The following is a 26,066-nucleotide window of genomic DNA, read 5'->3' as shown; positions in this document are numbered from 1 at the left end:
CACAATTGAACAACATGTTAATATTTCTTGAAACCACTTTAATCTGGGTCTTAGATGAAGGATTTCACTGGGCAAATAAATCCTGGGTGCTGGGACATTCATCTTTTACAATGCTTATGCCCATTGGTGGAATCTTTTCAAAGGGGATTTAGGAACCTAAATACCATTCACTTTCATTTAGGTATATAAATATGCCAATAGATGCCTAAATCCTATTGATTTCAAAGGTTTATTGAGGGTGGGTTTTTTTTTTTAAATTCAGTGTGTCGCTGCTGACACTTTTCAAATTGTCCAGAAAGAACTGGGACATATAAGCAACACAACCCCATAAGATTATGTTTTCATTCCACTGGATATTCTTTCTCTTGTATTCAGCAATGAAAAGGAAATAAAACTGTTTATCTTAATTCTTTAGGCTTTTCTCTAGGCTTAAATTACATAAAAGAAGCTAGAATCTGATCACCCGGCATCCTGCTATCCCACTCTTGCAATAAAACAACACAAATCCTTACGTGTTGACACATCCCCTCCAACATGTGACAAATAAATTACAGCTATGATCCTCTCTCCCCAGCAGCAGGAGGGAAGGCCTAGTATCCCCCACAAGACGCCCTCCCTTTCAAGTATAATTGTACAGCACTGGCAAGTGAGATGAAACACCTTTATGTAATGCAATTATTGTTAGGAGGAAGAAGGGAGGAAAAACCTTGTCTTGAGGGCAGGGTTACCTAAGGGAAGAGATTTGTATTCTCAATCAGCCTCCTCTTACAGGGAGCAATAAACCGGGTTTCTGAACAACTGGCAAATTTGAAGTCAGTAGGAGGATGAACCAAATGAAAGTTTATCAGACTGTAGAGAGGCATTAGAAGTTCACTCATGATCTAGGAAGTGCCAGCCTTCTGCTAGCATAATTGTGTGGGGAAGAAACCCTGTTGTTGTTTCAGGGACAGAAGACATCTCTGTGCTGAGCGTTTGGTTCCTGTGCTGGATGGAAGGGGAAGTGTGCTAGTCGCTGAAGTCTAGCTCTCTGCCTCTTCTCCTCCTTCACCCAATTGTCTCCCTCCCCCTTGCTCCAGGCTAGGTGATGCAATAAAAATAAGAGAAAAGCTGGTGCTTGGGGGATCCTGCTGACTTTTGGCCTCCTGTGAGATCAAATTGCATTTTCAAATTAGAGAACAAGTCTGATTATTCCAACTTCACTGCAAAAATGTCTAGTGCATCAGGCCCTGGATTATTTTAGTGAGGAAGGAGAGTTGTCTTATTTTCTATTCATGCCGTATAATTAGGGGGGATGGCGGGGGATACCATGACAGCCAAAAATTGAAAGACTCTGGTAGGACCAAGGTTCCAGATATAGGTTTTTGCAACATTCATGTTTTGGGGTGTAGATTTTTTTGCAGGGGGTGGGGGAGAGTGAGTTCAGTCGGACCAAGATAACTTCAACTTAAAAAAAGTTTACATAAGAACGGCCATACTGGATCAGACCAAAGGTCCATCTAATCCAGTATCCTATCCTCCATGAATTGAAATAGTTTGTTTTTTGAACCCTGTTACAGTCTTGGCCTTCACAACATCCTCTGGCAAAGAGTTCCACAGGTTGACTGTGTATTGTGTGAAGAAATACTTCCTTTTGTTTGTTTTAAACCTGCCTATTTTCAAAAGTGAATTAGGCACTTGGAAGTTTAACTCCCATAGAAAGTCAATGGGACTTAGGCTCCTAAGTGACTGAGGGACCATTTTCCAAAGGCATTTAGGTGCTTAAAAATGCAGATAGGTGACTAGTGAGATTTTGAAAACTGCCTAACTCCCAACTCTAGGAACCTTTGTAAACCCTGCCAGTGGCCTAGCTGCAACTGTAGATGCTAAAATGCCTTTGAAAGTTTGGTCCTTGGGCACTTTGGAAAATTTTACTGCTATTCTCTTTTCATAGTCAATTTGGGGGCTTAAAGATGAAGATCAGTAGGATCCACCTTTCCCTTTTATCCCTTGGGTATCTTGCAGGGTCTTAATGTGTGTGAATTTAAATAAACATGCGTCTGCCACCATGGATTTGTTATGTACCCAGCTTTAATGTTGTTAATGAATCAAAGGGGGGTGGAGAAGCTAATGATTGTCTGCACCATGCCAGGCCCCTACCATCCGCAGCAGTGAGGGCACGATGAAATATTATTTCCCCTCCCCCCCCGCCCCCAGTCTCTGGGGGTATGTCTACATGGCAGCAAGGAGCCAGCCGCTCCCGGGAGTAGGCAAACTGGGGCTAAAAATAGCTGTGTGGACGAAACTCTCCACTGCCAATCCCATTAGCAGTCACAAGGCGTGCGGGTGCTGAAGCCATAGCGCTGTCCCTCTCCTCTCGCCCCACTTCAGGCTAAGGAGGGGTTGGTGGGCGGGAGTGGATCTGGAGAAGATTTCCTGCCCCCAAGGATGGGAGTGTGGGGCCGGCTCTCTCCTCCCCCTGGCAAATCAGCCCGAGAGGGTGGGGAAGGAGGGAGAGGGGCTTGCTTCGCACGCTGAAAGTGGATGAACATCCCTCCCCCGCTCTCCTCCTCCCCTTCTCTTCCTCGCTGTCCGCCTGTGGAGCTGGGACCTGGGTGCGTTAGATGCCGGACTCCCTCTCCGCCTCTCCTCCGCCTGCTTTGTCGGGAATGTACTGAACGTGGGGGCCGCTGCCCCGGGGACTCTCCGCTGTGCACCCCTCGCCTCCCCTTGGGGCCGGTTTTAACGCGTTTGCAGACTGAGGACCCCGGCCGGCGGTGAGTGACCTGGCCCGGGCTGCGCTCCTTCCCCTCCCGGGGGATGGAGCGCGCGGGGCGGGAGCGCTCGGGTGCTCCAGGGTTTGTCTCCCGGGGTGAACGGGGCTGGGGGAGCCTTCCCGACGCGGGGCTTTTTGTTTTTTTTTGTGGGGGGGGGAATGTAGTTTGGGCGAAGTGGAAAAAGCTTCTCATTGAAGCCTGGATGCGGGGCTGCTTGTATGTTGGGTGGATCTGTACGTGCTTATCCCTGCAGAGTGTGATTTTCTCGGGTGGGGGGGGGGGGGCGGAGGGACCCATATAGACCCAGTCTGCTAGAGAGACAGGATGGTGGGGGCTACATGTGCCGGTGTGATCCTGGTCCCCAGCCCTGTCTCTGTGTGACCCGGGCTGCATGTGCCGGTGTGATCCTGGTCCCCAGCCCTGTCTCTGTGTGACCCGGGCTGCATGTGCCGGTGTGATCCTGCCTCCCCCCCCGCCCTGTCTCTGTGTGACCCGGGCTGCATGTGCTGATGTGATCCTGGTCCCCAGCCCTGTCTCTGTGTGACCCGGGCTGCATGTGCCGGTGTGATCCTGCCCCCCCCCCCCGTCTCTGTGTGACCCGGGCTGCATGTGCCGGTGTGATCCTGGTCCCCAGCCCTGTCTCTGTGTGACCCGGGCTGCATGTGCCGGTGTGATCCTGGTCCCCAGCCCTGTCTCTGTGTGACCCGGGCTACACGTGCCGGTGTGATCCTGCCCCCCCCCCCCGTCTCTGTGTGACCCGGGCTGCATGTGCCGGTGTGATCCTGGCCCCCTGCCCTGTCTCTCTGGGCGGCTGGGTCCGTATGTGCCTGTCCCCAGGAAGGGTACGTGTGTTGCAGGGTGGAGAGGCCGCTCCCTCGGCCTGGGGGGCAGTGCTGGGCGGGAGTCAGGTGCCCTCCTCCCCATTTGCTTGTGGGTTCGCTCGGGGGTGGCGCTGCCCCAAGGCGGGGCTTTGCAGTGGATTCCAGCAGGAGCCTTCCTCCTTTTCCACACCCAGCATGTGCTGCACAAACTTAGTTTTATCCTTCCGCTTAGTCCCTCCTCCGCCTCAAGCATCTTCACCAGGGAGGCAATTATGGTCCAATAGTGCAACTCTCGGGGGACGGGGGGGATAAGGGACTGAAGACATTGTCGTCTGAACGGTCATTGCGCACGTGCACAGAGATGCCTCATCCCTCCTCTCTCTGCTCGGGGTAATTTCCGTTAGGACAGTGTCCAGGTAGCTGCATCCTTCTGGGGGAGGGCGGGTCTTGAAAAACGGAATTGGAGATTTCCCCTGCGGATGAGGGTAGGTGTCAAGTCTGGTTAGATCTTGCCTCACCCTAGTAGCTCCCAGAGAGATTGTCTGACAGGCAGAGAGAGAGAGAGGTCTCATGCATTTAAACTGACATTCCTATTTTCAGCAATGTGAAAGCTGTTCTCTTTCTGTGGGAAGGATTTTGCAGTGTGTGTTAATGAGACACATATCTCGCTCCTATTTTTTATTTTCACATTTAAATGATCACAGGTTGGTAGTGGTGGCTACAGATGTTTCTTTAGACACCCCGTCCTCCTACTCAGCAACGCAAGAAAAAGGGAGGTACAGGCATCAATAGACTCTTCTTCTGTGTGTGGGTGGAGAAATAAAGGATCCAGAGTTAATTTGTTAAAGGGACATTGCTAGGGTTTTTGTTTGTTTGTTTGTTTTTAAGGACTTAAATGAAGGTCCTGGTCCCACACCTGGCGCTGAAACCACCTGCCAATGTTTGTGGCTTTACAATCACATTTTCCTTTAACAGATTATTATAAATGGCTTTTTCACCCCCTCTGCCACCCAAAAGACCCACACAAATAACAGGGGGAACGGACTATGGTAGGGGGGAAAGAGAAACTGACTATGGCAAAATGCTATCAGATGCACTAAGCAAGCACACAGGGAAGATAGATTTTTTTTCCTAATCTCTTTCAGTTCATAGATTCTAAGGCTAGAAGGGACCACTGTGAATATAGGGATATAATATACTTATAATAGGGGTTACTTGTACTAATAGGAGATAAACAATTTTCAGAGAGAGGTGTGACTTTTGTTTTGTTTGTTTAGTTTTTAAGTTGATGGTGTGTTTTTAACCACACTGGTGGCTCTGAGTGAGGAGATGTGGAGGAATATCATCTAACCAAAGAGCTAAATCCTGCAGTCCTTTGAACAAAACTCCCATTCACTTCAGTGGGAATTGTGTCTCAGTCAAGAATCAAGGGATCTAGAAAAAACCGGTCAAGTCAACCAGTGCACCTCCCTGTCAGAAATGGATTATTGTCTACAGTGAATTGAAACCTCTTCATTTATATGGCTTTTTTTTAAAAGGCTATGCTTGTCCTACTTGGTTTGTGAGAGTACTGCATAAACCTGATGTGTGTCTGTAACACTGTTAAACTTGTTTGTGTCGTAGAAAGTGAGAAGACATGAAGGCTGTTTGTAGAATTGCGCTTATTGTTGTATGCACTTGTTGAACCACTTTTATTCTGCATGAAATATTGAATGCTTCTATGGCCAGATACAGATATATATGTCTGAAGATATATAATATGTGGGTATAGATGATTGACAGACAGACAGAATCTTTTTATAAAATAAGGTTCCAGTCAGAGTTTGATCAGTCTTCCTGTCTGAAAAATATTTTCTTATTCAAAATGTTTCTGTTTTTTTCCCCTAGTGCTGTGTAAGGAAAATCTTTAGCCATGGATGTATTCATGAAAGGGCTTTCCAAGGCTAAAGAGGGAGTTGTGGCAGCAGCAGAAAAAACCAAACAGGGTGTGGCAGAAGCAGCAGGAAAGACGAAAGAGGGTGTTCTCTATGTAGGTAGGTGGGCAATAGAAAACCAATTGCTATTAACCTGTTTGCTTCTGTTTGCTGAACTGAATGATCAGGAAAAGATGAGGATCCAGAGTTACCTTGCTATAAGTATAGAGTAACTCAATAATAAAGCTACAGCAATGGAAATGTGATCAGAGTTGAGTCCTAAGTTGGAAATAAAACCTTTATAAAGATGGACAATGACCTAAAGTCCATTGGTGTGTCATTGCATTGTTGATAGCCACCCATTATTTTAGCATGGTGCTAAAACCATAGATACCATACCGTAGGAGATCTGTGCCTTACATTACACTGTACTGTAGGAGACATGCCAAAAATAACTGTCCAAGAGCCCTAAAAGTTTAAGGGCACACAGGCTGGTACAGTAATTAACAATATACAAAGACAGAGTGACAGGTGGCTTTATAACCAGAATGTTACTGAATATATGGATTTTAAGGAGTTTTATTTTAAAGAAAAAGTCAGTTAATTTGGCAATTTATCCAACCCTATCCTTCCTCACTGTATAAAGCAAAGACGATTCAGTAGTTGAAAGGGAATATAATCAGTTGTTTTTCAAGATTTTAAATAAAGATTCCTGATATTCAGTATTCTGTGTACAAGCATATCATTCCCTTACCTCCCTTGACTGAGTTTTCTCTAATGGTTACTTGTTACATTATAGGCCCATAGCACCTTCCTTCCATGGATCATGAAAGAATGAGCACTGAAACCCTTTGACATAGAGGAATTATTATACCCATCTTATAAATGGGAAAACTGAGACAAGGAGAGGTTAAGTGACTTGCCCATGTCACACAGGGAGCCTGTGCAGAGCTAGGAATAGAATTTACATTTCAAATTCCTGTCCAACGCTTTAACCACAGGATCATCCTCGTTGCTTAGCAGGTTTCAAGCTCTGGAGAACTGTGTCTTCCAAAGGCTGTGATGAAAAATTCATAGGAAAGAACCTGTAAAACACATGATGATTAAATGGTTGGTTAGTTAAAAGAAACAAAGGAAAAAACGGAGGCATAAGTTAAATTAGGTCATGGAAAAATGTGAACAAAATAATATATTCCTTTCAGTATGTCCCTTCTGTTTTTTCATGGTTTTATAGGTAAATACTGGTATGCTATGTGTACTTAGGGAGATGTGCACGGATTTCAGAGGATGGTTGAAAACTGGAATAATTTCCTTGCTATGAAGTATTGGGTTTGCCACACACTCCTTTTTTTGTTTTCCTGAATCCCAATACCTTTCCAGGTTAGCATTAGTTTTTAACAAATTATATCTGCTCCAGATACATTAGACTACACATTTTAGCCCATCTTGAACATTCTTTTCCAGTTAAGCCATAGCAAATTCCATTTAACACAGGAAGCAGTGATTTTGCAAACTAAATTTGAAATGAATATATCTTTCAATGTATGTAGGCATTTTTGCACAATTATCAGAATATCTTTCAGTATTTCATTGTCTATTATTAGTTTTCAGTGGTGTATGTTTTATTTCCTTGTAGATCAGGATAGCTCTTCTGTGATTTTTTTTTTTATTAGGTATGCTCATAAAGTGTATGCTGAGTTAATCTCCATGCCTTTTCCATTTGCTGTGATACTAGGAATGCTAAAACCCAGTCCTGCTTCCAGTGAAATCAATAGCAAAATTCCCATGGTCTTCAATATGCTTAGATTGTGAATTGTTTAGGGGTAGGGTCTGTATACTAATAATTAATAATAGTGCAGGAGTGATCCCACACTGAACTGATTTCTTTCATAAAGGAAACATAAACATATATGTAGTTTCACTATAACAGGAAAGGAGCTATTGGCAAAAGATCCACTCTCCTTCACCCCAGGAGTGATGACAGCTAGTGTGTCTTGCCTCTGGAAGTTCTTCTTCCCTAGCTGGAATTGTAGTTAAAAATGTCAACTGATCTAGGTTGGCCTGATTCTCCTTCATGCCCTGATGTAAAAAAGGAAGCCAGGTACTCCTCTTTTTACCTCCCCAGCACAGGGTAGTGGTAACTTCTCTTTTCTCCTGCTCAGACAGATCAGAGGAGGAGGAGGAGAATGGCTAAAGTACAGTGGAACTCATTTATAATGGAGTGAAATGCACGGAAGCAGTTGAGGATTTTTACTCCACATGGCTGTATGTAGAGTTGCAGCTATAACTGGGTGCATTACAAGTGGGTTCTGTCATGCTACGGGTTGACACCTTCCCAAAAAGAGCCTATTGAGACCAGAATTGAGAGCGTCTTGATAGTAATTTTTAAATTTCAGTCGTCAACTAGTCAATGACTCTTTGTCATAAGTTCTTGGGGAGGGATTAATGAGAAGCTGAAGTCTTCCTGTCCAAATTACTGCTACCTATTATTCAGAGCATAGTAAAAAAGATATCTACTGCAAAAAAAGGTGGTAAGAGAATCCCATGGAAAAATATCCACTGTCTAGGAAGCAATGGAATCATTGTAATGGTTTAATCTTCTAGGGCACAAAGGAACATTTCTATCTGTGGGTAAGGGGGCTGTGGAAGACTTGAGAAAGTTTGGATTTTATTCTACTTATCTTCATCCTGAATGCTGTTCTCCTCTCCCATTGTTTCTTTCCTCCTTTCTTAGCACCTGATCCAACGTCCATTGCAGTCACTGGAAAGCCCTCCTGGATAGACTTTGGATTAGGCCCTGAGTTAGCTTCTTTCTTACACTCTGTGTTCAGAGTCTTAGCTTGTGTGTGCCAGCATAGGTCCAGTGAAATCAATGGAGCTACATTGATTCACATCCGCTGAGCATCAGATCCTTCATAGTGAAGGTATAACTTACAAAGGAACCATGCTGATTAGTTGTTACTAAGAGAAGGAGACTGGGGATTCAGCAACTAAGTCTGGGTTCTGGTTTCTGTTCTGCCACTGACTTGCTGGGTAGCCTGTGCAAGTCACTGAGGCCAGATTGTTTAAACTTGAGTCCCACTGTTTTCATTAGAAATTATGGGTGCTTTGCACGTATGAGTTTATGAAGCTCAATATGGATTACTTACCCATGTTTATCTTTATGCCAATTTCATTTAAGTGAGTAAGGACTAGATTCTGATTTCAGTGAGACTGTGTGAGGAGTGTGGTGGTACTCAATGCAAGAAAGAGTATTTTAATCTGACTCCGAGTATAGCTTTGATGCTCTGAATCAGGGACTGCAGTCTTCTAATCTTGGTCTCAAACTCTCACTATCTCAGGGAAAAGGGATGGGGCTTGTCAGGAGATGGCGTGTGGCAGAGTGAAGCTTTGTTACTCCAGTTTCTCTGGTGCTGTGTGATCTTGGTGTAGGACAAAGTGCCCCCCTCTGCAGCTTTAACTTACACTGGATAGCTCAGTATCAGGTAGCTGGGATACTCTCCCAGTCAGCTCCCCCTCTCCACTGCACTCAAGCTCTGGTGTTCATATTTGTGTAGATTTGATTTGACCCACAGCAGGTGCACGGCTACAAAACTGTACCTTCCCCATATTGTTTAGATCATAGAAATGCCTCTGCTGCAGCCTTCTCTCAAGGCATATGTTGTTTTTCTTTGGCAGTAGAAAGGCTAGTGAGATAGCAAAGATATTCCAATTCTGTCTGCTGGAAGAATGAGCAGCCTAATCCCTGCTAAAGTCCTTGTGGAAACAGTTCCCTATAGGAACACTCAGAAGCAGAAGCAATAATCTCTCCTCCTCTCAAGTGGGGTCATGCTTCCCTGTCCCCAACCAGCTGTTGCTTAAAGTGGTGCATACACCACTGCAGAAAGGGCCTTAACCAGCCCTGTGTCTGAATGAGGTCCCAATTCAGTGAAGTGCTGAAAATACTCGGCACCTCTAAAGAAGTGCTCAGAAATGAGCCCCTTGCAGGATTGGGTCTTGTAGCCAACACACAAAATAGCTACTTAAGTTTAATAGTGCTGACAAGTACTGTTGAAATGGGAAGGAAGAGTGGTATCTATTATTTCTTGACTTTTCACCCAATGGTCCAAATTCTGGTTACTGCCTGAAAACAGGAGTAATGTCCACCCCCCTCCTCCTGTGTGGTCACATGAACGTATACAGGAAAAGTAGTGTGCACGTGTGCCACTATTCTGCCTGAATTGTGCAATCTGTGCAGAGAGGCCATTGCTGAATCAGAGTGTACGTGCAGCCCATGTTTCTTGCCTGCGAGTTCATGCTCTTTACCCTTCCACAGCTCCTGTCATGCAGGGCATGAGGAGCACTCTTTCTATGATGTTTTGGAGTGGCCAGAATAAAGACAGCCACTTCCCATCATATGCTCCCACTACTGGCTGCAACTTTACTTCGGTGAGCCCCTGGGCCTCTCCAGCCAGAATTTGTCCCACAGAATTCAGCCACTGTCCTTACAGGACTGTATTCTGACACTGAGCAAAGCCTAAGTAAAAGGGAAGCTGTGCTACAACACAGCACAAGTAAGGTATCGCCATGAAGTGTGAAGCCAGGAAAACTGCATAGCTAGCTGGCTACTACATTCTGCCAAGTATGAATTTGCTTATGAAAATCTGTGCTTTGGATGGATCCACTGGCCAAACTCTCATGTGGGCAACAGGCCCACTCTCCACAGACCTGATTCTTTATCTCAGTTATAGTAATGTAAATCAGGACTAACTACACTGAATTCAGTGGAATTATACCTGTGTAATGCTAGTGTAAGTGAGGTAAGAATCAAGATATATATTCCTTTCTGGAGATATCTGCTGTGGAGAATTCCTCTGTGAGGATTTTTTGCTGCTTTACCCCATTTCTCCCTACCCCAGCTGTACAGTTAAACATCATAACCATGCTCTTATGTCACTTGAAGGATTTAGCCCATAATAGCGAGGGAGTCAATCCAGCAAGGGGCTGAGTGCTCTGGCTCCAATCCAGCAAAGCACTTAAGCACGTGCTCAATTGTAAGCACATGAATTGTCCTACTGAAGCCAATGAAGTGCTTTGTAGGCCGTTTCTACAAGTCAATGGAATTGCTCGTGTGTTTAAAGTGAAACATGCTTTGCTGGATTGAGGCCAGAGCACGTATGACATGTGGGATTGAGCCCTGGTGATTTAAGAGGAATCCTTACACATTGAAAGGACTTCTTCTGCTTTGTTTTTAATCAGATAGATAGCTCAGAAACCTTGCAATGATACCATTTGGAATGGAGAAGAACATCTTGTGTTTTTCCTTGCACAAATTGAACAATGAATATAAAGAGGAAAGGACACCATTTCTTCACCCTTTGTTCTGATCATTGGCTATTTACCTAATTTTCAGACAGAGACAATCTTCTCCAAAGTACCCAGGGCAAGTCTGGCATCTTCATTTTCCAGGCTAGAGCATGAAGTCATTTCACATGACACAAAGAAATCATTCATTCTCTCTCTCTCCTTATTCTTATTCTGCTCTTACTCTTTAGTAACAAGACATTTTCAATTATGTAAAAGTTCATAAATCTGATAGTACAGATAATAAACCCCAGGGTTTTAGTTTAACAAACTGGCACCAGTAAAGTATGAAACATAATGCTGATGGAGACTATGTGCTGTTCTACAATATTTACATTTATATTAGTGTGGTACCCTAATGTGACAACTCTAAAGAATCACTGACTGTCTCTTTCTTCTAACGCTAAACAAGAAACTTTATTAGAATAAGGAAAACAATGTTAAACCTAATGCTACTTTCTCTCTGCTTCACCGTAGAGCTTCTGCCTAGAAGTTTCCCTAGAGCCTCTTGTTTGGCTTCCTACTACAGATTTAAAGAAACAGTGCACATGCACACTGTTGAAAAGCCCTGTACGCAAAACAATGTGTGTATACTGAATATGATACATAAAAATTATCCAAATTAAAAAAATAATATAGCTAGAAGTCTCTAAATACTAACTCCTTGGAAAAATGTTTTCTTATATAATAGTGTGCATAATAAAGAAACTAAATGCTTTTTAAAATTTAGATCTCAATACTGTCCCTTGAAGACCTAGCCCAATGGTATTATAAAGCTATTACTTTGCCTTCCATGGTATGTATCACATACCCATTCTCTGCACTGTAAATTGCTAAGCATGGTAGGCCAGAGATGAGCTCATCCCCTTCACATGTAGCTAAGTTATAGAATCAGAGAACTAGAAGTCCAGGATGGAAAAAGACATTAAGGGTGGGATTTTCAAAAGCACTCCCTGTAGGTTTATTTCTGCTCCCACTGATGTGAGTGGGAGTTTTACCATTGACTCCAGTGGAAAGAGCCCATTTCCTTTCCAATGCAGGATTTTTCCTTAAAGAGCCAGGATGCATTTGCATATGCATCCCAAAATTGGTTTGGTATCTGTGGCTGCCACATCACACTGTACACTCGTGTCCAGTATTATATCTATTACCTCTAGGCGTCTCTCAGCATAGCTGCTTTCCAGATTCCATTCTCATTAAACCATTTGTTTCAGATTACTTCCCACAGAAATATTAGCTTGCAGTTTTCCAAAATGAATTTCATGACCATGTTTCTATTACCACTGTGCCCTTTTATATCATTTTCCTGCCCTCACTCTTTGCAGTTCCCCCCAGATTACGACCAGAGTAAAGACTGCAGGATTGAGTTGTAAATCACATATGCTAACATGGGTCCTGAGGCTACACAGCCTTACACACATGAGTAATTTTATGCATGTGCAACATCAGTTGAATTGCTCACATGAGTGAGGTTATTCATGTGCAAAAGTCTTTGCAGGATTGGGTGCTTACTTCACAAGCTGTTTACTAGAACGCCTAACATGGATGCTTCCCCCACTTCACAACTCAAAACGTGGCCACTTATCTTCACCCTTTATTGGTGGTTCTCTGGGTGATCTTCAGTCCTTAAGCCATTGCTTATATCAAGCCCAATTTGAATTAATTTTAATCATCTTACGAGACACTATCACGATTTATTAAAATCTAGCTGTGCTATATTTACTGCTTTCCCATCACCCACTCACTTGTACCAGTATTTGCTAACTGGTATTTCGAATGCTCATAACAATTTCATTGTAAAATGATTTTTGCTTTGTTTAGGTTCCAGGACCAGGGATGGAGTTGTTCATGGTGTCACAACAGGTAAGCACACAAGTACATTCTTTCAACTGTCTTTTTATCTAAATCTATGACAAATCAGCCATCTATCTGTTAAATGGGTTCTTCGTCTTTGCACAGCCTCCACCATAGAGATTGACAGCCCTGTTTGGGCAAGTCTCTTTCTCCTTGCGTGGGCAAGAAGGGCACCAGGTGTTGAATGTGGGAGAGGGTGAAAGGGAATGTATTTGGGGGATATGGGGTGGAGTAGGATGCTTGTGTATCTCTCAGGAGGACTGAGACCCATGCTGCCAGATGATTTGGGGGATGAGGGTGTTGTAAAGTGGGTGACAGTTGGCCTGGGGGCTGGGGTGAAGAGTGCTGATGCTACCTGGGGATTAGGAACTGGGACCAACACAACCAGTGGCAGGGAGCAGAGTATGCAGAAGCTAGTGGTCAGGAGGTCACTCGTACCAGGGTTTGTGCAAAGCACATGGGAAGGAAAGGCTGTAGGAAAGTAGGGAGCATTTGAAGCACACAGTAGAGACCAGTGTCAGTAGTCAATAAGTGGTGGACCGTTTTAGGCAATGCTGGAGCTGCTGTGATGTAAGCTTTCACCTTGTGCAGATATTCCAAGGCGCCCCCCCCCCCGAAGAGAATACATCTGGGGTCTGTATCACAGGTGGCACCTCTGCTTTTTGATCTGAGCCATGCCCTCTTCTTCTCGTACTGTTCTCAAACCTGAATGAGTCACAGGGTTTGAAACTTTTCCATGGCACTAGAGAGTATGGAACTGGCGGATGGTTCTCTTTGCACCATTTCAATATATGAAGGGACACAGTAGAATTGAACTCATAGGGCCTGATCCAAAGCCTATGAAAATCAATGGAAAGAGTCCCACAAACTTCATGGGGCTTTGGATTGGGTCCATAATGAAGAGTGGAAGTGATATTTTCCCAATTTTCTTCATCTATCTGTAGAGCTATACCTGTCTGAATTTGTACACAGCAGGTGATCTTGTGTTTGTCTAATCCATTTAATCTATCTGAAACTGGAGCTCTAGCGAGCAGTGTCTAAGCATTTACATTCTATTGCTCTGTTTTCAACTGCTCAGAACTTTCCAAAACTGTCACTTTTTGGCCTGAAATTTACCAAAATTGGCCTCTTCCTGAGGACGATTTTTTTCCCCCTAGAAAGTTTGAGCAAAAACAATTCAGCCATTTTTGAGAATAAGGAGAGGGCAAAATAACATTTCTCCCATTGTTAAAATGATTGTGATTTTATTTAAGGTCTGGCACTGAAGTAGGCAGGAATAGGAAGCTAAAAGCTGGCAGGGAAATTGCCCTTTTGGGAGAAGTGCCTTTCAAAATCGTCAAGAAATTTGGTTTGAATTTGTCACAGTTATGAAGGTTTTAAAATTGTCCTTGCAAAGTACAGTCTATTTCAACAACATTAGCACTTTACAATTTGAAAAATAGGTTTCATGGGGCATGCACATGGCCTTATTAGCTGTACAGTTTAAAAGTCAGTGAATCTGTGCATTGAATTGATTTGGACAATAACAGGTGTGGTCAGGCAAAAATCAGTAAGCAATATGGTGCAATAATCAGTAAGATGCAAAGTCAGTGAAACTCTTTGATATCCACACAGAGCAGTTAGGACTTAAGCTTTTAAGCTGTTTGAAAAATCTGCATAGTACACTGAATGCCACGTGATTTATCTTCTTTGGAATGATTGACACAGGGCATATTTACACTTCATCTGGGTACATGCCTCCCAACCCTGGCAGATAGACACACACTAGCTCTAAAAATAGCAGTGAGGATGATGTGGCATGGATGGTGTCATGAGCTATCCACCTGACAATGGACCCAGGGGTACAGAGGGCTAGCCTGTGCCACGAAATCAACTCTACTCTTCTTAGCATGCTATCTCGAGCAGATCTAGCGCATGTCTGTCTATGCATGCTCATAGGCACGCTTCCGGCTGCAGCATAAACATTCACTTAAAGGCTTGGGAAAATACCTGAGCAAGAAGTTCAGCGATTCTGAAGACCACTGTGAAAGTTAATAGCTCAGATAAGGAATTAGAAAGAAAGAAGTTTGGGGTAAGACAAAGACTTTTTCTATTGTCTACTGCCCCACCGAGAAGCCCAGAGGAGATAAATAGCAGTTGATTGATGCTCAACTATACAAATACTACATTTTTTGAAGAAAAACTTTTTGGGAGGCTTATTTAGTCCTGTTTCACATCATATGCCAAATGAATGGTTGAGGAATAAGGAGGATGTTTTAGCAGCTAAGCAACCAGCTGTGACAGTGCTGCAAAATTTAGCCTTAGGACACACGCTGAGGCATTCTAAGTTGGTACAAACCAGGATATAAGGTTTGCAGCCTGACATCAATCTAAGCTGGCCAGAGCTCAGTTAAGGGGTAGCAGGAGGAAGAAAAGGAGACTCCACTTGAACTAGCAGAGGATCTGTGGTGATTGGTGTGTCTGATGTGTGGTGTATCTAGACAACCAGCATGGACATCCAGATAATTAAGTGGTGGTCATAATGACCAACTGGACTTGAACTTGAAAAGTCCAAGGACACTTTGTGAACCTGTTGAATTTGCAGAAACATTTGAATGTTTTTGTGCAGCAGCCTAGCAGGGATGAAAGCTGCCTATCATGAAGAAAGTAGAAATGATTTATTGTGAATCCTGTGAATACCAGTCTATGTCTGATATTCATGAGAAAGGGGATTCCAGCTGGATGCATTACGCGTTTGAGAGGGTTGGGAGGGGGAGGGAAGATGTAAAATTTTGTTTGTAAGACAAAGAACATGGACAGTGATGCAAAACATAAGGGTATCAGTTCTGCTAAATGCTGCTTCGGTGAAAAAAATTGACCACAAAAGGATTATTATGAATTTTAGGCAAACCAGAATAGAACAACATAACTGACTGATGATAGTTCTCATCCAGCTCAGGAAAAGGCTGACACCAAGCTGAATAGACAAGGCTTAGGTTTACTGAAAGTAATTCCATAATATTTTTGTTTAATTCTGTGCAGTTGAGCTCCAGTAATGGACTTGGATTGTTGAATGTAAATTAAAAATATGAAATAGGTCATAACTTTGTACAATTACAGTGAATAGAGCAAACTTGCTTCAAAAGCTGGAGAACACAGGTTCTAAAGTGAAGCAGTATGGTTTCATATGGAGTAAGTGACTAGAGAACTTGCTCCCTCCAGTACAAACCGGGGAAATTGGGTTTAAGAAATGAATCTTTGGATCTGAACAATTGGTCTGGAAAGGAAAGATAGTGGGTGGATTCAGATTTGTATTTCATTATAGCTAATGATTGTGTCATATATGCTAATAAAGTGTCTTGTAGACCAGTCCATGGAAATTAATCCTGATAAATCATGCTATTTTCGTCTAAATGTGTGATTGAAATATGAAATGTAATGAGTTGTGTCATCTTGAATGGCATTGGAATGTTTCATATAACCCTGTGTTGGAACCAGAGGGGAAGAAATTGATGATTATTTAGCCAGTAATTCAGGCAGGCTGCCTCAAGTGGCTTCAGAGCTGTACTCTCAACATTAGCTTCACCATGCAGTAATTCTGACTTTCTGGTTCCAGCCAAATAACTGATACAGCGAATATCCTGATTAGCACCAGAAGGCTTGAGGCATTTCATATACATTGTCAGCAGCAACTAGTGGGCATAATCAAGTATCAGAGGGGTAACCGTGTTAGTCTGGATCTGTAAAAGCGGCAAAGAGTCCTGTGGCACCTTATAGACTAACAGACATATTGGAGCAGAAGCTTTCGTGCATCCGACGAAAAGCTTATGCTCCAATACGTCTGTTAGTCTATAAGGTGCCACAGGACACTTTGCCGCTTTTACTGGGCATAAGATGGTTTTATTTCATCAGGAATAGGGATGTATTATTGAGAAATGGCCTGGAGAGGACTGACGTCATCATCAGTCACTGCTGGTTGGCACTTGTTAGTCAGATTGCCTGCCTTGGAGATAGTCCCCCCACTCTTCGAGCCCTGAAGATCACCTTGAGGGGACTTTTCTCAGCCATGGACTGGCAGCAGCCATGTGATTGTCCATGGTTAATCTGGTTGCACCCAGATCAGCAATAACCCTGTGGGGCTTTTAGACACGTAGAATAAAGCTATACAATGTGGCCATGGATATTTGGCACTATGGACCCTTGCTGCCTAAGCATGCTGTTGCTGTATTACTGTGGGGGCTGATAAACTGCTGCATTCCCAAATTACTACATAGAGTTTTATATGGGATATGGTTTGATCAACCTGATTAGATTAATTTGATGATTTGACATTAATCCACTTCATTCTAATTTGATTATGTTTATAAACAAATCAAATAAACGTATATGTATGTGTGCTTTTGTTTTGTTATTTAGTATAGACAGTAAAATTATATCAAATGGAAGCTTGTGTGGTTTGGATGGCTCTTCCTTAGAGTTAGGGTTCCTGAGGAGTTCCAGGGTAAATAAGAGACAACTCTTTGATGCACCTAGTGGTGGTGCATAGAACTGCCTTGTAATCCTCTTATAACTGGTGCCTGAGCAGGAATCTTGGTTTTTGCGGGAAAATTGACTTCTGTATTGCCCATTTCTTTCAATAAGCAACATGGGCTCCAGAAACTGTGAGGGCTTGAGATAGACAATATGAGCCGATCAACTTAAAGGCTGACCAGTTCCCTGTATTCGTATCAATACTCCTTACAAGCAGATAAGAGGAAACACTCTCTCAGTCTCTCTCTGCTTTTAGCAGAGGAGGGGGCGTGCACTTTGACATCTTCTCCACAACTGCAGTTTGCTGCACTTATATGAAGGGATCTGAGAGATCATTGCCTCAGCACCTCTAGCCCTAATCTTACGCCAAAGTATGGGCCTCTGTGACTCAGTGGGAGACACCTAACCTGCTTAGGTGCTTTTGAAAATCCCACTTGGTACCTAGCAGCATCTTCAGGCACATTTGTAAATCCACACTAAGTGACTTTTAAAAATTGAACTTAAAGCTCACGTTTGTGCTTTTGAAATTTTTATATGAGAATATTAGCTAAAATCTATTCGTGGCAAATCCAGTATAATACTAACATTGTATTTCTGGGAGAGAACACGCTTTGGGTGGCATGCTTTACTCACGTTCTGCAGAAATCATCTCTGCTTATTGTTTCGAGATGGAAGCATTTCAAATGAATATTTTGTCTCTGGAGAAAGCAGCTTTTCCCAGGAAAGCTATTCAGCAGCCTCTCATGATTGTTGAGTGCTGTATCCCAGCCCAGACTAATGATTTGGCAATGGTGTCTGAGGTAGTAAGAGAGAAACTGGCAGATGGGGTATTCTCAAGCCTTCACTTGTGTGCACAGAGGCAGGCGCACATCGGGTTCAATGCTCAGTGTTGTTATTTTCTTCTGCAATGTGTTTTATTCTTTTCCCTCTAAGCCAGCAGGATGCAGTTACACTTTGCATTTCTGTTGGTTTTTCTTCCTGTTTCTTTACATACACTGGGTGCTATTAAATATGGACCTAATGCAACAATTTCTCCTGTAGACTGTAACAACAAGCTGTTTATATTGTTCCACAGTAAACAGTAAATCTCTTTAATGGCACCTATTGTGTCTCTTCTGTCAGGTTAACCTACAGTACTGGGAGGTGAACTCTATAGCTACTCTTCTGGTTCCCATCTTTTGAATTTTTATTACGATTATATTACTAAAACCAGTGACAGCAGTCAGATTCCTTGTCCCTTTTCCTTGTTTGCATGCATGTACTAAAACTTTCCTGAGGAGAAATACATCCCTTTTCAGGAAAAGAAAAAATACGCCCAGGGAGAAGGCTTTCTCTATACACTGTAGTGTATTAGCAACTGTAGTCAATAGATAATCACCCTTGCTATATGTCAACTGTTGTCACCTTAATGTAATCTAAGAAATGTGGCTTTAATAATGGCATTGTGTACGAGCCATTGTATATCACAACTGCATTAATACATCTGTGGGGCCCCAAACTTCAGTATATTTTTCCTTGTTTTGTCAGTGATACAGAGTTAATAGGGCAGATCTTTAAATAGTATAAATCTGCATGATTTGATTGAAGTCAATACAGCTATGCTAATAGTTCTGTTGAAAACAATGGAGCTATGTTAGTCAACAGCAGCTGAGAATTTCGCCTCTTGTCTTCATCAGTGTTCCTGTTTTTGACTAGAGGTGGTCGAAGTTTTTAATTTTTTTTCTCAAAAAGTGCTTGTTTTTATAAAAATGTGAGTGAAAAACATTAGACTTCTGGATAAAAATCAACACAACTATCTGTTTATTGAGGTTTTGTTTAGTTGTTTTTGGGTTGTGGTCCTCACCCACTTTTTTCACCTTTCCTGCCTCTCCCCGTCCCGCATTTTGCCACTGGAAGGAGGAAAAAGCTGGAGGAGGAGGGGGACAAATAACAAAAGCCTTTACAATTTGTTCAGTTTTTAATTTCTTTATTCAAAAATGGAAAACGTCAACATTTTTATGATTCTTTTAAAATGCAACATTTTTCAGACATATTTTCCAAACATACTCACCATTTTTAACCAGCTCTGCTTTTGACACTTCTTTAACCCACTCTAAATAAACTGGAGAGAAAACAGCTAATCAGTTCAGGGCAGAGAAAGTTCACTCAGAACTGTCGCAAGTTCTCTGGGCATCCACAGGTCCCTGCTTTGGTTGGAGTCTCTGGCAGGTTCCTCTCTGCAGTTTTTTTCCCCAAGGCAACACGTACAACATTGTGGTCTTGATTCATGGCTGCGGCTTCTAGCTGCTACTGCAATACAAATAATAACCATAAGAAAACAGTTACAGTCTGAAGTTCAACTTCCCACTTCTATTTTACTTCCATTGGCAGTGGGTATGACAAAGAGTTAAGTCATTTGCATAGACCTCCTGCAAGCTGTCCTTTATTACCTAACTTGTTAATAAAATTTTCTAATGGGGACATTTGTTTGTTTGTTTGTTTTCCCCCCAGCTATTTTCTGTTGATGTTGTATAATTGCTTATAGTAATCTGTAGAATGAGCCATTTGATATAGGAAGCTGAAATTATTTCCATAAGAAATGGAAGGAATCTAATTGCTGGAAAGAAATGAAAATTGCTAGAAGAAGAGCAATGCGTTTGTGCACCACTTACAGGGTACAGCTAGATCTGATTTCTGTTATTTTACTAGTAAAATTGTGGGTGTGGATACATCTTGTGGGCCAGAGTTTCAGAAGAGTTTATCTACCATTTGGACACCGAAATAAATGATCAGATAGATTTTTTCAAGAGAAGCCACCACATTAGATGCTGATCACTTTTGAAAGTCTGACCCTTGGTGTTGGTAACTAATTGGGAGTTGAGCTCTTTTGAAAATCTGGACCTGTATCTTTAAAGCTTGGAGTGATATGGTCCTAATCCTGCTTTCTAGATTGATTTCACTACAGTGTAAGCTGCTGGTGGGGGAGAGCCTTTGGGAGTGAATGACCAGAAAGATCACTGTAAGATTCCACAAGGCAGAATGGAGAACTATTGATGTGTATGGAGGGTAAATGTATTATAGTCTCCCTAGAGCCATAGATCTGGCCACTAGCTCAGTTTGCTCTGATAGCTTTGGTTTGGCTTGTATTTATTTTTTGTGTGACATGGGCTTAAAACCCCACACTGGAGTAAACCTTTTTCTGAGAACGAGGTCTTCAGAATGTTACTCACAGGCTGAGAAACAATGGCTCCTGTTTGTTAGGAAAATGTTTTTTAAAAATCTTGAGAAATTAATAACTGGAATTTGACTAGTTCACTGAATTGTTTCTGATTAGCAGTAGCATGCAGTCAGTGTGTTCTGTGAACTAATCAAAATGTGGTTTTTGCGTTGCATTGAATGTAAATGTTATGAAATGTAGATGGGCATAATAAAGGGCCTTCTGCTAAAAAACTCTGTCCCACACAGTACAACCTGATAACTAAATGAATGAATGGATGTGGTCAGTAAAGCCTTACCAAGCAACAACAGTTGAGCCACAAATAGATCCTTAATTCTAGTTGTGCTACCACTATTTGTATGATCAAATGATGATGTTTCATTGCTTATGATTCACTTGGGACGTACAGAAATTGTAATGGTCTCACTGTCTGTCCATTGATGCTGCACTGTCGGCTTCTGTATTAATAAGCCACTTTATCCTCTCATTTCATGACTAACCTTCATCTCCCAGTACTGTAATGTATTGTTAATCTCTTGCTTTTCTACAGTGGCTGAGAAAACCAAAGAACAAGTGTCTAACGTCGGGGGAGCTGTGGTGACGGGAGTGACGGCAGTAGCGCAGAAGACAGTGGAAGGAGCAGGCACGATTGCTGCAGCCACTGGCTTAGTCAAGAAGGATCAGCTGGCCAAACAGGTTTGTTTTAGTTACCAGATTTTTTTTTTTTTGAAGGTGAGGAAGTGACCAAATCAATGGGGCCTCTGTGAGTCCACCAATGTAAAGGACCTGGGTGATGTTGGTAGCTGGCTGCAAGCGTATATGTCTGTCTCTTGATCTAGTGGAGGGTATTTATGTGGTGAGGTTTATGTTGCTACATGAGTGAGAAATGAAAAAGCAAAGGGCTTGAGGAAGTTGGGAGCTTCAATGGGAGTTAAGCTTGTAGCTCCTTTCTGGTTCCTTTGAAAATCTCAGCCTACAAAACAGGAACGTGTACATTAAGGATGGTCCTGAATGCCTTCTAATGGGTCAAACTAGAATGCTGGAACTGTATAGGATGGCTGCCATTTTGGGGATTGAACAAGTGACCTCCAGAGCTAAAAGCATAAGCTGCTACAACTTGAGTTCAAGGGCCAACTCATATCCTCTGTGGATTGGGCACAGAAGGAGCGGTATAACATACCCTCACCAGTTAATTACATTGGCATGCTCAAACATTAAGAAAGTTTTGATCCAAATCTAAACTTTGCAGCAGACTGCTACCTCCGTACCTATAATAAGATGAACTCAAAGCTTCCTCTGAACTTCTCTGACCTCTGCAGGTCAGATTCCTTTCTAGCGTGTTGTATAAAAATAATTGCCGTTATTTTTGTTTCAGCCCAGAGGCTGCCATTATCAGTTGTTCTATACCATCAGTTCCCACATTTTGGTATTTGATACACTGTTGTGATATTTCTATACTTACGTCAGAGAAAAAGTATGGTCTCAGATATAAAAGTGTGGTAACTGTTGGTAAACGATGACTTCTTAATGACAATCATGGTGTATATTGATCTCTTGGGACAAAAACAACCAAAAGACAGAAGTAAAACAACTCATGTTATGCATTATGCACAAATATTTTTAAAGTGATAGGAAAATAGGAGAATGAAAAGAAAAAAACATTTGCAAAAGAATGGATTTTAAATGTTATGCTGCACTTAGACTGAATAAATTGCTCTGTGTAATTTTTTCCCATTTAATAGCAAGATAAGCTGTTAAAATTGAATTCTTTCCAGTAACTCTTCTATATCCTCACTAGACAGAAATGCACTTTAAAGAGTCTCTTTATTGTTTTAGAAAAAGAAGAATTACCCTGTTAGTGGGCATTTGTTGCATAGGAGGAGTAGGTTAGTCTCAAAACATCACATTAGTGGTTTTGTTATTTTTTTCAAGCAATTTTCATGTTTTAATCCTTTTAAATTCAAATGTAAAGAAAATGCTGCCTTAATGTGTCCCAGGTGCTTTCTACAAGCTGTTTTGTAGCATTTAGAAAACTAAATATGTAATGAACTGTCAGGAGATGAGATGAGTGAAAAGTTATAGAGCCCACACCCTTATTTTCTGCTCAGTTTTGTTGTATCTCTTCAGTGGCTTTACAGAGAGAATTGCATTCTTTGCTGTTGGGTAGCTCTTGGAACTTGAAAGCATTCTATGCAGTGTCATAGGCATCAATTTTACTACTGTATATGATTACCATTTCACTCTTAGCAACTCCTAATGTTTGTGATTCCTGACTTCTAAAATTATAACCTTAACATTACATTAATCTACATTTATATTTCCTTGTATTTTTTTAAGAAAAGCACTACTCTGTACTGATTTTACTGTTTAATCCCACTTTGCATAGTGAAAAACGTATACAGCTATGAAACTCATTAGCAATAACAGAATAAAATCCCATCCATTGAACCAAAGAACATCTGTAGTGTATATTTATATTATTCCACAATCCTATAAATAGCATAATACAGTCTAAGCGTAGTTGAGATTTTGTACTTTTGGATGTGAGAACCAATTTTTCTATTTCTTTCACTGTCATTAGTTATTCATTCCTATTTATTTAGGCTGAGGTTGTCAAAGCCCTCTGGGCCTCTTTGGCCAACCACCCCATTAGCATTCAAATCTCATAGCCCTGGTCTACACTAGGACTTTAGGTCGAATTTAGCAGCGTTAAATCGATGTAAACCTGCACCCGTCCACACGATGAAGCCCTTTATTTCAACTTAAAGGGCTCTTAAAATCGATTTCCGTACTCCACCCCTGACAAGTGGATTAGCGCTTAAATCGGCCTTGCCGGGTCGAATTTGGGGTACTGTGGACACAATTCGACAGTATTGGCCTCCGGGAGCTATCCCAGAGTGCTCCATTGTGACGGCTCTGGACAGCACTCTCAACTCAGATGCACTGGCCAGGTAGACAGGAAAAGAACTGCGAACTTTTGAATCTCGTTTCCTGTTTGGCCAGCGTGGCAAGCTGCAGGTGACCATGCAGAGCTCATCAGCAGAGGTGACCATGATGGAGTCCCAGAATCGCAAAAGAGCTCCAGCATGGACCGAACGGGAGGTACGGGATCTGATCGCTGTATAGGGAGAGGAATCCGTGCTATCAGAACTCCGTTCCAGTTTTCGAAATGCCAAAACCTTTGTCAAAATCTCCCAGGGCATGAAGGACAGAGGCCATAACAGGGATCCGAAGCAGTGCCGCGTGAAACTTAAGGAGCTGAGGCAAGCCTACCAGAAAACCAGAGGGGCAAACAGCCGCTCCGGGTCAGAGCCCCAAACATGCCGCTTCATGATGAGCTGCATGCTATTTTAGGGGGTTCAGCCACCACTACCCCAGCCGTGTTGTTTAACTCCTTCAATGGAGATGGAGGCAACACGGAAGTAGGTTTTGGGGACGAAGAAGATGATGATGATGATGAGGTTGTAGATAGCTCACAGCAAGCAAGCGGAGAAACCGGTTTTCCCGACAGCCGGGAACTGTTTCTCACCCTGGACCTGGAGCCAGTACCCCCCGAACCCACCCAAGGCTGCCTCCTGGACCCGGCAGGCGGAGAAGGGACCTCCGGTGAGTGCACCTTTTAAAATACTATACATGGTTTAAAAGCAAGCATGTGAAAGGATTAATTTGCCCTGGCATTCGCGGCTCTCCTGGATGTACTCCCACAGCCTTTGCAAAAGGTTTCTGGGGAGGGCAGCCTTATTGCGTCCTTCATGGTAGGACACTTTACCACTCCAGGCCAGTAACACGTACTCAGGAATCATTGTACAACAAAGCATTGCAGTGTATGTTTGCTGGCGTTCAAACAACATCCGTTCTTTATCTCTCTGTGTTATCCTCAGGAGAGTGAGATATCATTCATGGTCACCTGGTTGAAATAGGGTGCTTTTCTTCAGGGGACACTCAGAGGAGCCCATTCCTGCTGGGCTGTTTGCCTGCGACTGAACAGAAATGTTCCCCGCTGTTAGCCATGGGGAGGGGGGAGGATTGAGGGGGTAGCCACGCGGTGGGGGGAGGCAAAATGCGACCTTGTAACGAAAGCACATGTGCTATGTATGTAATGTTAACAGCAAGGTTTACCCTGAAAGACTGTAGCCATTGTTTTATAAAATGTGTCTTTTTAAATACCACTGTCCCTCTTTTTTTCTCCACCAGCTGCATGTGTTTCAATGATCACAGGATCTTCTCCTTCCCAGAGGCTAGTGAAGATTAGAAAGAAAAAAAAAACGCACTCGTGATGAAATGTTCTCTGAGCTCATGCTGTCCTCCCACACTGACAGAGCACAGACGAATGTGTGGAGGCAAATAATGTCAGAGTGCAGGAAAGCACAAAATGACCAGGAGGAGAGGTGGCGGGCTGAAGAGAGTAAGTGGCGGGCTGAAGACAGGGCTGAAGCTCAAATGTGGCGGCAGCGTGATGAGAGGAGGCAGGATTCAATGCTGAGGCTGCTGGAGGATCAAACCAGTATGCCTCAGTGTATGGTTGAGCTGCAGCAAAGGCAGCTGGAGCACAGACTGCCACTACAGCCCCTGTGTAACCAACCGCCCTCCTCCCCAAGTTCCATAGCTTCCACACCCAGACGCCCAAGAATGCGGTGGGGTGGCCACCGGCCAACTAGCCACTCTGCCACAGAGAATTGCCCAAAAAAAAGAAGGCTGGCATTCAAAAAATTTTAAAGTTGTAAACTTTTAAAGTGCTGTGTGGCATTTTCCTTCCCTCCTCCAACAGCCCTCCTGGGCTACCTTGGTAGTCATCCCCCTATTTGTGTGATGAATGAATAAAGAATGCATGAATGTGAAGCAACAATGAATTTATTGCCTCTGTAAGCGGTGATTGAAGGGAGGAGGGGAGGGTGGTTAGCTTACAGGGAAGTAGAGTGAACCAAGGGGCGGGGGGTTTCATCAAGGAGAAACAAAGAGAACTTTCACACCGTAACCTGGCCAGTCACAAAACTGGTTTTCAAAGCTTCTCTGATGCGTACCGCGCCCTCCTGTGCTCTTCTAACTGCCCTGGTGTCTGGCTGCGCGTAACCAGCAGCCAGACGATTTGCCTCAACCTCCCACCCCGCCATAAACGTCTCCCCCTTACTCTCACAGATATTGTGGAGCACACAACAAGCAGTAATAACAGTGGGAATATTGGTTTCGCTGAGGTCTAAGCGAGTCAGTAAACTGCGCCAGCGCGCCTTTAAACATCCAAATGCACATTCTACCACCATTCTGCACTTGCTCAGCCTGTAGTTGAACAGCTCCTGACTACTGTCCAGGCTGCCTGTGTACGGCTTCATGAGCCACGGCATTAAGGGGTAGGCTGGGTCCCCAAGGATAAGTATAGGCATTTCAACATCCCCAACAGTTATTTTCTGGTCTGGGAATAAAGTCCCTTCCTGCAGCTTTTGAAACAGACCAGAGTTCCTGAAGATGCGAGCGTCATGTACCTTTCCCGGCCATCCCACGTTGATGTTGGTGAAATGTCCCTTATGATCCACCAGAGCTTGCAGCACTATTGAAAAGTACCCCTTGTGGTTTATGTATTCGCCGGCTTGGTGCTGCGGTGCCAAGATAGGGATATGGGTTCCGTCTATGGCCCCACCACAGTTAGGGAATCCCATTGCAGCAGAGCCATCCACTATGACCT

At 43.1% G+C, this 26,066-nt stretch overlaps 1 protein-coding gene across 2 annotated transcripts in view; it reads left to right on the top strand.

The window, feature by feature from the left end:
• Positions 1 to 2,527: 2,527 nt before the first annotated feature.
• The window catches only part of SNCA (synuclein alpha), a 108,344-nt gene continuing 84,805 nt past the window's right edge, over positions 2,528 to 26,066 (top strand). The window contains exons 1-4 of one of the 2 annotated variants that reach the window (XM_074949973.1): positions 2,528 to 2,753; positions 5,462 to 5,607; positions 12,652 to 12,693; positions 20,940 to 21,085. In XM_074949973.1, the coding sequence (XP_074806074.1) occupies positions 5,487 to 5,607; positions 12,652 to 12,693; positions 20,940 to 21,085 (309 nt within the window). In that variant the 5' untranslated portion in view covers positions 2,528 to 2,753; positions 5,462 to 5,486. Of the gene's footprint in view, positions 2,754 to 3,945; positions 4,060 to 5,461; positions 5,608 to 12,651; positions 12,694 to 20,939; positions 21,086 to 26,066 lie in introns of those variants that run through there. The other variant, XM_074949974.1, reaches the window with a different exon arrangement.

Source organism: Natator depressus, chromosome 4 (genome assembly GCF_965152275.1).
Source record: "Natator depressus isolate rNatDep1 chromosome 4, rNatDep2.hap1, whole genome shotgun sequence".
In the NCBI taxonomy this organism is placed as follows: Eukaryota; Metazoa; Chordata; order Testudines; family Cheloniidae; genus Natator; species Natator depressus.
Note: the sequence above shows the minus strand (reverse complement) of the source record. Positions and strands in the feature narration are given on the sequence as shown.